This window comes from Lipotes vexillifer, unplaced genomic scaffold (assembly GCF_000442215.2).
Source record: "Lipotes vexillifer unplaced genomic scaffold, Lipotes_vexillifer_v1.1 scaffold1117, whole genome shotgun sequence".
Taxonomy (NCBI): domain Eukaryota; kingdom Metazoa; phylum Chordata; class Mammalia; order Artiodactyla; family Lipotidae; genus Lipotes; species Lipotes vexillifer.
The window spans coordinates 1,272,237-1,283,641 of NW_006778824.1; the positions used below are offsets into that span (position 1 = coordinate 1,272,237).

The 11,405-nt window shown below is 53.2% G+C and overlaps 1 protein-coding gene across 1 annotated transcript in view; it reads left to right on the plus strand.

Annotated features, from left to right (window-relative positions):
* The window catches only part of BNIP3 (BCL2 interacting protein 3), a 10,900-nt gene extending 6,775 nt beyond the window's left edge, over positions 1-4,125 (plus strand). Inside the window, exons 2-6 of the mRNA XM_007452002.1 lie at positions 529-679; positions 1,017-1,101; positions 2,248-2,357; positions 2,435-2,587; positions 4,069-4,125. Of these exons, the coding sequence (XP_007452064.1) occupies positions 529-679; positions 1,017-1,101; positions 2,248-2,357; positions 2,435-2,587; positions 4,069-4,114 (545 nt within the window). The 3' untranslated portion in view covers positions 4,115-4,125. The remainder of the gene's footprint in view (positions 1-528; positions 680-1,016; positions 1,102-2,247; positions 2,358-2,434; positions 2,588-4,068) is intronic.
* Positions 4,126-11,405: the final 7,280 nt, after the last annotated feature.

The following is an 11,405-nucleotide window of genomic DNA, read 5'->3' on the forward strand; positions in this document are numbered from 1 at the left end:
TGCCGAGTTTACTTGCTGTAAAGACTTGGCTAGATGAGCACTTGGGACGGTTTGCTTGCTCTGGTTAATCAGGTTTAGTTACCTTTGTTCTATTCATCTGATGTAAGATACAGAGCAGTAATCGTAATGAATCCTGTGGGACCTCAGGGTCAGAACGTGACGCTGGAATGTGTAAATAGGTCGTAAAGCTTTCCTTAGTGTGTAAATTCCTAAGGCTCTTGCTGACACCCTTTGCTTTCTAAGAGCTGAGTGCAGGAGAGTGTCCTGGTCCCTGGGACCCCACTGACTGAGCAGGTAGTCTGGGAGTGGCAGCAGGTGCACTTTGGCTCCCAAGGGTCCCTGGGGAGGCTCACTGTAATGCAGGTGCCAGAGATGGGCCTCAAGGGCGTTGCTGCGTGATTCAAGGCGACGGTTCCTTGCGAGTCCCCGGCGCGTCTTGGGAATGGGGGCGCGAGCTGGTTATTTGTTAGGACCAGACTCCAGAGTGGGTGGAAAATTGCAACCATGTCCTTTTTTTATCCCCATCAGGCTCCTGGGTAGAATTACACTTTGGCAGTAATGGGAACGGGAGCAGTGTTCCAGACTCTGTTTCTATTTATAATGGCGACATGGAAAAAATCCTGCTGGATGCCCAGCATGAATCTGGACGGAGCAGCTCCAGGAGCTCTCACTGTGACAGGTGGGCATAAACGTGTGTATCACAGCGCTGGCAGGCCAGGTAGGAGCAGGCACGGCTGCAAACGCCCGCCTGGCCTCAGTCCAGCCCTCCCGAGACAGCGGGCCCTTCGCCCTTAGGTGGGAGGGAGCGACTGGGCCTGTGTGTGTGGTGCTGGGCTTCTGCTTCTGCTTGTTGACTGCAGGGCATCAGAGCTCAGCTGAGGAGGTGGAGGGACGCTTTGGCCCTGGCCTGGCCCCAGGTGCTGGCGGGAGCCTCCCGGCCCCGGAGGGTGGCCCCTGCCTGTGGGGTTTTGCTTCTCCTGGTGGAAAGAAGGTTAACACGTTGTGTTTTCCCCAAGCCCACCTCGCTCACAGACCCCACAAGATACTAATAGAGCTTCTGAGACAGACACACATAGTCTTGGAGAAAAGAACAGCTCCCAGGTAAGGTGTGCACGTGCACACATTTGCGATCTGTTTGTACGAAGTTCTGTGGAATCCAGCCCTCGGAAGCAGTGGCGGGGGGCGGGGCCGGAAGTGGCAGGGGCTGAGGTTGGGTAGGCCGTGCGGCCTCGGCGCCTCTGCCCGCACACGCCGTCCGGGGAGACACTGGGAGTGGCCGGGGGAGGGGAGCTGGGAGCTAGGTGGCGGGTCTGTCTGCTGGGCAGAGTGTGGGTGGGAGAGAGCCTGGGGCCCTGTGTGCTGCCTCTCTGGTGGCCTTGGTCGGGCCGGGGCCAGTGCGGCCTTGCCAGGTCCTTTCTGGTCGTGATGCCTGGGGAGTGTATTTTAGGAACCCGTGGGTCCCCGACTCGCTGTGAAAGCTGTCAGGAACCGTGGGCTCGGTCAGTACCACTTGGGGTCCCCCCCGCCCCACCCGTGCTGGTCTCCCCTCAAGGCCTCCCCCACCGAGCAAACCAGGAGTCCCTGGTGCTCAGGCCTCCTCAGGGGCGGCGCCCGGCCTGCCCCCAGACACGTGGGGTCCACCGCAGCTTTGGTGCGCCCAGGCGTTTGGTTGGTTTTGGTACCATGTTTTAGAGTATTTCCAAAATTTGAACCAATTTTTTTCCCCCCTGATTTTAAGGAGGAATTAGATGATCAGGTCCAGAGTTTTTCAAATGCAAAGAAGTATGGGGAGAGCACCTATAATCCAACTTTTAAAAGCTCTTTAATGAGTGTATTATATACTTTAAAAAATGTGGCTGCAGTCAGGGGTACACGTAAGTTTTTGGGTTTTTTTCTCTCCCATTTAACATGAAGGTGTGTCTTGCTTTCATTGCCGTGCAGTATCCTGCTTGCTTAGGCACATCCCTGTTTTGGGCCATTTTAGATGGTTTCCGTTTCCATCTCTGGGCGTCTGTCCTCATTTGGCATCGCTGCCTTGGGGCAGTGTCTGCAGCTCTTCGAGCCAGAGTCGGGCCTTCAGCCCGGTGGTGTGTGTGTGGGGGGGAGAGCCGGGGGTGCAGCCCTCACCACCCCCCTCCCGGGGCTGGGCTGCGAGCGCTGCCTGCTGGTCCCATGCTTGGGTGGGAGCTGAGCGTCCTGCCGCGGGTGCGGCAGGCTGGCTCGCTTTCACCATTCGCTCTGCCCCAGTCTGAGGAAGACTATATGGAGAGGAGGAAGGAAGTCGAAAGCATCTTGAAGAAAAACTCAGACTGGATTTGGGATTGGTCCAGCCGGCCGGAAAACGTGCCCCCGACCAAGTGAGTCTGTTTGCACCGGGGGCCTGCCTTGGCGCGGCCGGCCCGCACGCCTCCGCTGAGCAGCGCCTCTCCCCCAGGCAGTTCCTCCTCTTCAAGCGCCCGAAGCGCGCGCCCACGCTCAGCATGCGGAACACGAGCGTCATGAAGAAAGGGGGCATCTTCTCCGCAGAGTTTCTCCAAGTTTTTCTGCCGTCTCTTCTGCTGTCCCATCTGCTGGCCATCGGGTTGGGGTAAGTGACTCCCCGTGGGGACGGCACAGCGCGGGGTCCTTCTAGGTCTTAGAAGCACGGGCGGCATGGGCGTGTGAAACAGCCCGTCCCGGTCGAGAAAGAGAGCCCAGAGCCGTGAGCCAGGGCGGCGCTGCCCCGGGTATCCGGCAGCAGAGGCTGGTTTCGCCCGCCTCTTTCACGCGCAGGGGCGCTCGTCTGGCTGCTTGACCTGGACCGCTGCACGCAGGTGCGGATCAGCCTCACTCCTTGCGGGGTGGCTGCAGGGGGGCAGTGTCAGTAACTCGGGCTGCACGTGTCTGTTGGCGTCCACTCAGCAGTGAGAGAAGAGGGCGCCAGTTCTGACGACCGTGCGGAACACAGAGGGGCAGCCTGGGTCATGGAGACGCTGAGCCCAGACGGTGCTGAGGAGCCCGAAGCTGCCCTCGGGGGCTCATCCCCAGCCTCTGACCAGGTGGGCGGGGGGGGGGTCTCCCTTGTCCTGGTGCGGATGGATGGGCTTCTGTGGCTGCAGCTTACTGGACATCTGGATTGTCAAGATGGCCTTCTGACGTGGGCTGGTGCCACCGCAGGCTCCGTGAATGTGGCAGAGGAGACGCCAGCCCGCCTGCTCTGGGAGGCGAGAGCAGAGTCCCTCCCGACCTCCCGAACCCCAGCCCACAGTCCTGCCTGCCTGGGGAGAGGGCTCCCTGGCGGGGCCAGGCCCCCGGCCTCTCCCTCTTGGTTCTGCGCTGGCCTTCCCTCTCAGCACAGTGCTTTTCAGAGTCAGACTCTGCCAGTCTCTCGCGGGGAGGTACTGATTTCTGGAGCTTCCTCCAGAACTAGCAGTCAGATTCTGTGGGGGCCTGCCGGCTTGAGGTTTAGGCCTTCGTGTCAAGATGGATTTCTGCAGCCAGCCCCCAACAGGGGTGTCTGCCCTTCTTACCAGCCTCCAAAGCGGTCAGGATAATAAAATCCACCCCGACCAGTTGCTCTAAGGAAGCTCCCAGTGCTGGGCTGCAGGCTTCTGAAGACGTCCTCCCCAGCCCCCTGTGCCCGGACAGCCCTCTGATGCCCACGCCCCTCAGTTCTGGGCTCCTGGGGGTGTGGGCTTCCCTGCTCAGCAGGGCTCTATGAGGTTGGTGCCGATAAACTTGGCGATATCACCTGTCCTGCAGGCACCTCTTTCTAGCAGCGTGTGCTAAGTTCAGGAAACAGTGACGGGAGTACTGGCATTTCAGGTTGGGTAGAATCGTCTCCTTTGTGCTTGTATTGAGTGTATCCACTGCATGGCTGTTAGAGCACAGCTGGATTCTTCTAAATTAGATGCTGAAACGTATACACGCTGATGAAGAATAAAACCCAAGTTTTAACAGTGGGTATAAGAGAGCCAGTCCCCTTACGTAAATAAGCTGGGACCAGCGTCAGCTGCCCTGTCTCAGCTGTGCAAACTTGGCCCGGGAGTTGCGAGACCACGTTAACTACCAATTCCTTTTTCTGTTAAGGATCTACATTGGAAGGCGCCTGACGACATCCACCAGCATGTTTTGATGAAGAATTGGCGTCCAGCTTTCTCACGTAGTGGGGATGTGTGTTGTCCGCAGCACAGCGTACAGAGGAGGCTGTCCTGGTCCTTGGGTGGCTGCACCACTGTGTCATTTCTTCTGTAAATGCCACGTTCCTAACTCAGTAAAATAAAGACTAAGACCGTGCTCTCCCATAATCATACTTATGGGATAAAGTAATCAGCCCGTCATTGATTAATACCTATTAATAATTTGGTGGTAATCTTTCTTCGGATATTATAAATATTTAAGTATAAATAATTTTTAACGTATCCATGATGTATGTAGTACTTTAACACATTATCTGCAACCTTGATTGAGTTAAACACTGTATTTTGAAAGAACGAATACCGTTGACATTAAAAGGACTACGTGAGGGTTTATCCCGAATAAACACTGTGGCCTTACAACCCTGTTGTAGACCGTATTTAAGTGGATGCATCCGTCTACTACAGACGCCCCTCAGCTCTCACTGTGCTGGTGGTTCTTTGTGACGTGACACGTAGAATCCAGGCTGCAACACGGGTGGGCCAGGTGGTCCCCACACCGGCACCTTGTGCAGCACAGGGACCCTCACTGAGACTTATGACCACCCTGGACGGCAACCACCGGACGGTCAGTGTCTTTTATCTTGGGATTGCTAAATTCAGTCTGTCTGTGTTCAGTTTTTGTGTGCTCTTAGAATCAGCTTTATTCTAAGCTATTCTGCGTCTACTTTAAAAGCCTGGAAATAGAAAAAAAAAAAGAATCTTTGCCAAATACTTGGTTACGGTATTTACGTACGTCACACAAGCTTTTTCATTAAACCAGGTGTATCCCCACTGCATGGTTTTTAAAGGCCGCCCCTTTGATATACTGTATAAATGCTGTTGTATTTGTTTCACTTTTCCACACTAAATTCGGTTGTGTTAAATAAATGTAACATTCTAATTTTTAAAATACTTGTTTCTCTTTAAACAATTACCTTGGAGGTAGAGGCCTACAGCCCTTTCATTTGGAGACGGCTGATGGAATGGCATCCAGATTCTTTATGTAATTTATCCCTAAAACATTAAGCCTGCATCCCACTGACCCACTCTGGCCAAGGGGATGATTCCCTTTTAACAGCAAATGTTGGTTGTTCAAGTCACGAGCGCCAGGCTGCACTCAGGACCTTCCAGCAAGGCCAAGCGTCCTCAGAGCCAGCACGCCTTAGAGAGCTCTGTGGGTCCATCACTCAGGTGACCCGGCCCATGACGAAGGCCTCTGTGCATTGAGACATGCAAGGCATCCCCCAGGTCTGGGGAGTTCTGAGCTATTAAGTGTAATCTCTGCTCCCCACCCCCACCCCCGGCCTCGCTCCCTTCCTTCTCTGGAACACCAATTTTAATTTATGATTGATTCCAATAGCTTTCGTCTGATTTCTTCACTTTTTAAAATCTCGTTTCTCTCTCGTCTTCTAGCTGGATCATTACTCTGTTCCTCTCCTCGTTATGTATCCTTCCTTCCATCTCCGCCCTGACACTGACGCTCCCCAGGGCACAGGCTGAGCTGCGTGATGGTGGCCGGAAGTGCCTGCTGCAGCCGATCACAAGGTTTTCCCCTCTCCCTGCAACATTCCAGTGGACGTTTGATTCTTTTAAAATGTGTGACTATATATGTATTTTTGTTTTGACCTTTTGGGCGAGAGGATAGCAGAATGGTGACAGCCTTTCCACGCACCCCTTATGTTAATGCAAATAACACCATCATTCATTTTATTCACAGAATAGCAAGTTTACAGAATATTTAATATCCAGACAATTTTGGATTAAAATAACACAGATCCTGGGGGTTGAATCCATTCTCCCATAAGCCAGAGCTCCTTGGAAAAGTGGGAATTCCAGGGCAGCATGAGGAAGGAACATTTGTGGTGCCAGGAGGTGAGGCCATGCTTGAGGTGAAGGACACGGAGCCAACCTGAGGGACCTGCACTGGCTCAGAGTGGGTCAGCCTGGTAACAGGTTCCTGCTGGTGATGGGCTGTCACCAGACTCGAGCAGGATCCCCAAGTCCACACTGATGGAGACCAAGTAAGTGGGGGAAGGGACAGTTCTTCCCGACAGAATCTAATTAATAAACGGGACGAGGGAACGAGTGACCGTCAGGCAGACAGCTGCCGACGTGGGCCCGGTGTCACTGCCTCCCCAGGAAATTACCGCCAAGGGAACCTAGGGTACCGTGGACCTCCTGACCCCAACATCTCTCTGTGTTCTTGCCGAGATGTGTAACTGTAGGTTAGTCATGAGAAAATATCAAGCCATCCCAAATTGGGGGAGGTTCTACAAAATAACTGTCTGAGGTCAAGGTCATGAGGAAATGAGGATCTGTTAGAGATTGAAAGAGACGGAGCGGGCTCCCCTGGTGGCGCAGTGGGTAAGAATCCGCCTGCCAATGCAGGGGACACGGGTTCGAGCCCTGGTCTGGGAAGATCCCACATGCCGCAGTACAACTAAGCCCGTGCACCACAACTACTGAAGCCCGTGCTCCTAGAGCCCGTGCTCCGCAACAAGAGAAGCCACCGTGATGAGAAACCCGCGCGCAGCAACGAAGACCCAACACAGCAAAAAAAAAAAAAAAAAATCCAAGATGCGGCAATGAAATGCATCGTGGATCCCGGGTGGGTGAGAAAAAGACAACTGCGAAAACAAACACGAAGGTTTGTGGATGAGCTACAAGTACTGTGGGGTGACTTCACCCGCTTTACGTGGTGTTAATTAAACCTGGGCGATGGGTGAAGGGCAGGCAGGAACTCTACAATTTTTGCAACTGATTTATTTCCAAATAAAATGTTACAAAAGTAAGATAAACAGACAATATCTTTTTACTCAGCATCCCTGGACCGGCAGGGAATGCCCACCCAGTCTGGCTCCTGCATCCTCGTGGTGCTGGATGTTTCCTCCCAACGGTGGGGGGGCGGGAACGGCCAGGACCAGTGTGCGGTGGACAGAGCGAAATGCAGGTGTGGACAGAGCGAAATGCAGGTGTGGACACATCACTACCTTGTGTGCAAAAACAGGGGGAGGGGAATATGTCATGTTCGTGTTTGAATAAGAAAAAGTGTGGCCCAAGCCAAGACTAACAAGGGTTCTCAATACCACCAGGCTGAGAGGAAGGGGCGACACCTCGCTGTGATCCTTTTAGCGAGTTCTGAAATTTGTACAGTTTAATACTTAAAGAAAAAACATTTATCAAAAAGAAAAGAAATAATAGTATTGGCAAGGATATGGAGAAAAGAGAACTCTCACGCACCGTTGGTGGGAATGTAAATTGGTGCAGCCACTATGGAAAAGAGGATGGAGGTTCCTCAAACAATTAAAAGTTGAACTGGCATGTGATCCAGCAATTTCACTCTGGGTATTTATCCAAAGAATGAAAACACTACTTTGAAAAGATACATGCATACCAATGTTCACTGCAGCACTATTTACAATTGGCAGGATATGGAAACGACCCGTGTCCATTGGTGGGTGTATGGATAAAGATGTGGTACATGTATACAACAGAACATTACTCAGCAATGAAAAGAATGGAGTCTTGCCTCTTCAGACAATGTGGATGGACCTCGAGGGTATTATGCTGTGAAGTAAGTCCAAGACAAATACCATATGATCTCACTTATATGTGGAATCTAGAAAAACAAAGCCAATCTTGTAGCTAGAGATTGGTGTGAGTGTGGGAGTGGTGTGAGAGGCAGGTGTGAGTGTGTGTGCTTATGTGTGTTTGTGTGGGGTGGGAGGGAGAGGGGGAGAGAGAGAGAAGGGGGGTAAAAAGGTACAAACTTCCAGTTATGAAATAAGTCCTGGAGATGTATGGCACGGTGACTCTAGTTAATAACTATCACATATTTGAAAGTTGCTAGGAGAGACCTTGAAAGTTCTCATCACAAGAAAAAAAACTTCCTGTGTGGTGACAGAAGTTATCTAGACTCACTGTGGTGGTCACTTCACAACATATACAAATACTGAATCGTTACGTTGTACACCTTAAACTCACATAGTTGTGTCAGTTACACTTCAAAAAAGAAAACCAAAAACAACCTAACAATATTTCTCATAAGAACTGTAGATTTACACTGCATTCAGATAATTAGATTTTAGAAAACAAATTTTCCCTGAAAGTTAGTTCTTGGAATAACAAATTAGCTTCCCATCCTTACGGAACACACATCTTTTTTTTTTTTTTATTTGTTTATTTTATTTTTGGCTGTGTTGGGTCCTTGTTGGTGTGCATGGGCTTTTAGTTGTGGCGAGCGGGGGCTCCTCTTCGTTGCGGTGCACGGGCTTCTCATTGCGGTGGCTTCTCGTTGCAGAGCACGGGCTCTAGGTGCGCGGGCTTCAGTAGTTGTGGCGCGCGGGCTCAGTAGCTGTGCTCACGGGCTCTAGTAGGCTCAGTAGTTGTGGTACACGGACTCAGTAGTTGTGGCTCATGGGCTCTAGAGCACAGGCTCAGTAGCTGTGGCGCACAGACTTAGTTGCTCCGCGGCATGTGGGATCTTCCCGGACCAGGGCTCGAACCCATGACCCCTGCATTGGCAGGTGGATTCTTAACCACTGTGCCACCAGGGAAGTCCCTGGAACACACATCTTTTAAAGATGTCCCAAAATATACAAAGATAATTTACTACTAATAAACTCTGGGGCAAACAAGTGAATCATCTCAGGACACACAGTAAACCCCAAAGGAACACGGAGCAGCCTGGTGAGGATCGACCTCCACAACCAGCACCACAGGAGACGGGGTCCCGCCCGGAGCCCTGGCTTCGGCCAAGGTCCCGTATCCTGCCGGGGGGGGGGGGGGGGGCAGGGGCCCTGCTCACCCGAGGTTCCGGTTGCTGGAGTCACCGTCCGGAGAGTGAGCAGGGAAATGGGACCAGCAAGTCCTCTCAGTCGCTCACCGGGCGCTGCCGGGGTCACAGGAGATTGTGGGCCCCAGCCCCAGGCCTCACTCTTCAGATGTGGGGCAGCTGAGGGAAGCCTTCCCGGGACAGGCTCTGCGGGTCCTGGGGGGGGGCGCAGAGGCGGGGGTCAGGCTGGGCCGCGGCTGTCGCCTTGGATGCTTCAGGACCCCCCACCCCCGCAGCCGGGACTCCTGTGATCTCAGCTGCCCGTCCCCAACCCCGCGTCCCGCCGCCGTGACTCTGCCCCTCGCGGGACTCAGCTGGTGGCGTGAAGGAAGGGGCTGCCGGTCGAGACGGGTGACAGCTGAGCAGAGAGCCTGCGGTCTCCAATTCCCCCTTCCCCGTGATGTCAGGGCCGCCAGGGTTCCTAAGAGATCAAGGTGGCGCTCCACCCCCCGGCTCACCAGCTCTCCAAGGGCTCGGGCGGGACACGGACTCCGGTGACGCCGCGCTGTGGCGTGTCCGTCCGGCGAACACCGCCGGGTTGGTTCTGGGGAGCCCATGCCGGGTGTCTGCCCGCGGCCCGCCCGGTACAGGAGGGCTGTCACCAGCCCCGGGCGCCGCACCGGTCAGGCCCCACCCGACCCCCCGCTGTCCCCGCCCTATCCACACCCCCGTGGAGAAGCCCTGGCGGGGTGGGCCCCGTGTGGCGTCCCCTCCCTCCCTCTCTGGTCCCCCCAGGACCTGCGGAAGCTTCTCCCGGCACAGCACCCAGTGGGCAGTTCCTGATGGGAGGACTGCCCCCCGCCGCCCCATCATGACCCCGGGGCAGCACCGGGTCTCAGACCGGGACTCCGCGCGCGGAGTGCCGTCCTCCCCACGAGGGGCGCGGCCCGGCCAGCCCCGGCTCGGTCTGCGCACCCGCCTCTGCCCGCGGGCGCCGGACATGCTCAGAAGAGAAAGCCTCAGCGCCAATCCTGGACCCCCTTTGACAAAAGCGTGCAGACAATTCCTCCTCAGACGGCCACGCAGCACCAGAGCCCTGGGATCGGCCCGCGGGGCCTGGACCCCACCGTGCTGACCAGGGGACAGTCTGGGCCGGCTCCCGGCTGTGAGGCCACGGCTACTCAGCTCCGCGGGGGAGGGAGTTTGCTGCTCGTCCTGCGAACGCCCACGACTGGGGGACGGTTTAAAATCAGACTCTGAGTCCTGTCCTGTACTGGCTTCTAGAACCGCCACTGTTCTTTAAAAAGTGCACGTCTAAATCCACACACCAGTAAAGCGTATTCATCCAACCCAGGCCATCAACCTAGACAGCGTTAAAGCTTCAGGACAAACAAGAGCACAGAATTCTAAGGAACGATGAAAACTCACAGAATTACCTTTCAGGAACAGATAACATTTCTCTAGCTGTCTCTAGCTTTAAACGGGAGAAAAGGGGTAAGCTTTGTAAGAACAAGAAAAACAACAGATATTTTTTAAACAAAGAATATAAAGAAGAAATAAACGTCAAGTCTGAAACGCATAGGATTTTTACCTCATCAGGAAAAGGCTTAAATGGAATCGGAAGTGTCTAACGGAAAAGAACACGGACCTCTTAAATTGCACGTTTCTCAGGAGCATCTCTGAGGAGCGTGAGCCTGATTCGGGGGTGGTGGTGGTTAGAACCCACAGACACAGGGACCCCCGCCCGGCCGGTGGCGGCCACCACGCATGCGCCTTCTGCCCGGGGCCGTCTGAGAGGCAGAAGGCTGGTTTCCTGTTTGGCAGGAAATACGTACGTCTTAAAGGAAAGATGGAAAAACGTCGTAAAAAAATCTGGTAAAACATCAGAAATTTATTAAACTTTTTGGTCAAAATAGTTGAACAAGTAAATACAACCCCATCTTTACTAGAACTGCTTTAGCTTAAGGGCCAGGGTTGACTGATGCTTAGACAACTCTGTTCCACATCTCAGGTTTGTGAACTGTGTCAACCAATACGCAGTAAAAGAAGTACCTTTAAATTAAAATAAATGGACTTGTTGATCCTCTATTTCCGATGTAATGTGAGCGAACGTGGCATCCTGTTCACATTAATTCAGGGGAATGAGTTGACAAGACATTTGTTCTTGCATCTCCATATCACCAGTAACCAAAATACACCTTCATTTCAAGAGCAGCACGTGAGCCCCAGCTGTCCCGTCCCCTGGAGGACTGGGTCTCAGGCTCCTGTGTGAAATTTCACGGCAGCAAGCTCCAATCACTTAGTGTTGTTACCTCTGTATTTTTTTGTCTTGGGAAATCTTGATTTCTGATATCAACGTACTTTTAAAGTAAACCACCAAGGTACTGGTGGCATTACATAATAATTAAAATTGTTTTAATTTTTGCTGGCTTGAAATGCAGTATGAAATTTGGCATGCATATAAATCCAGCAGT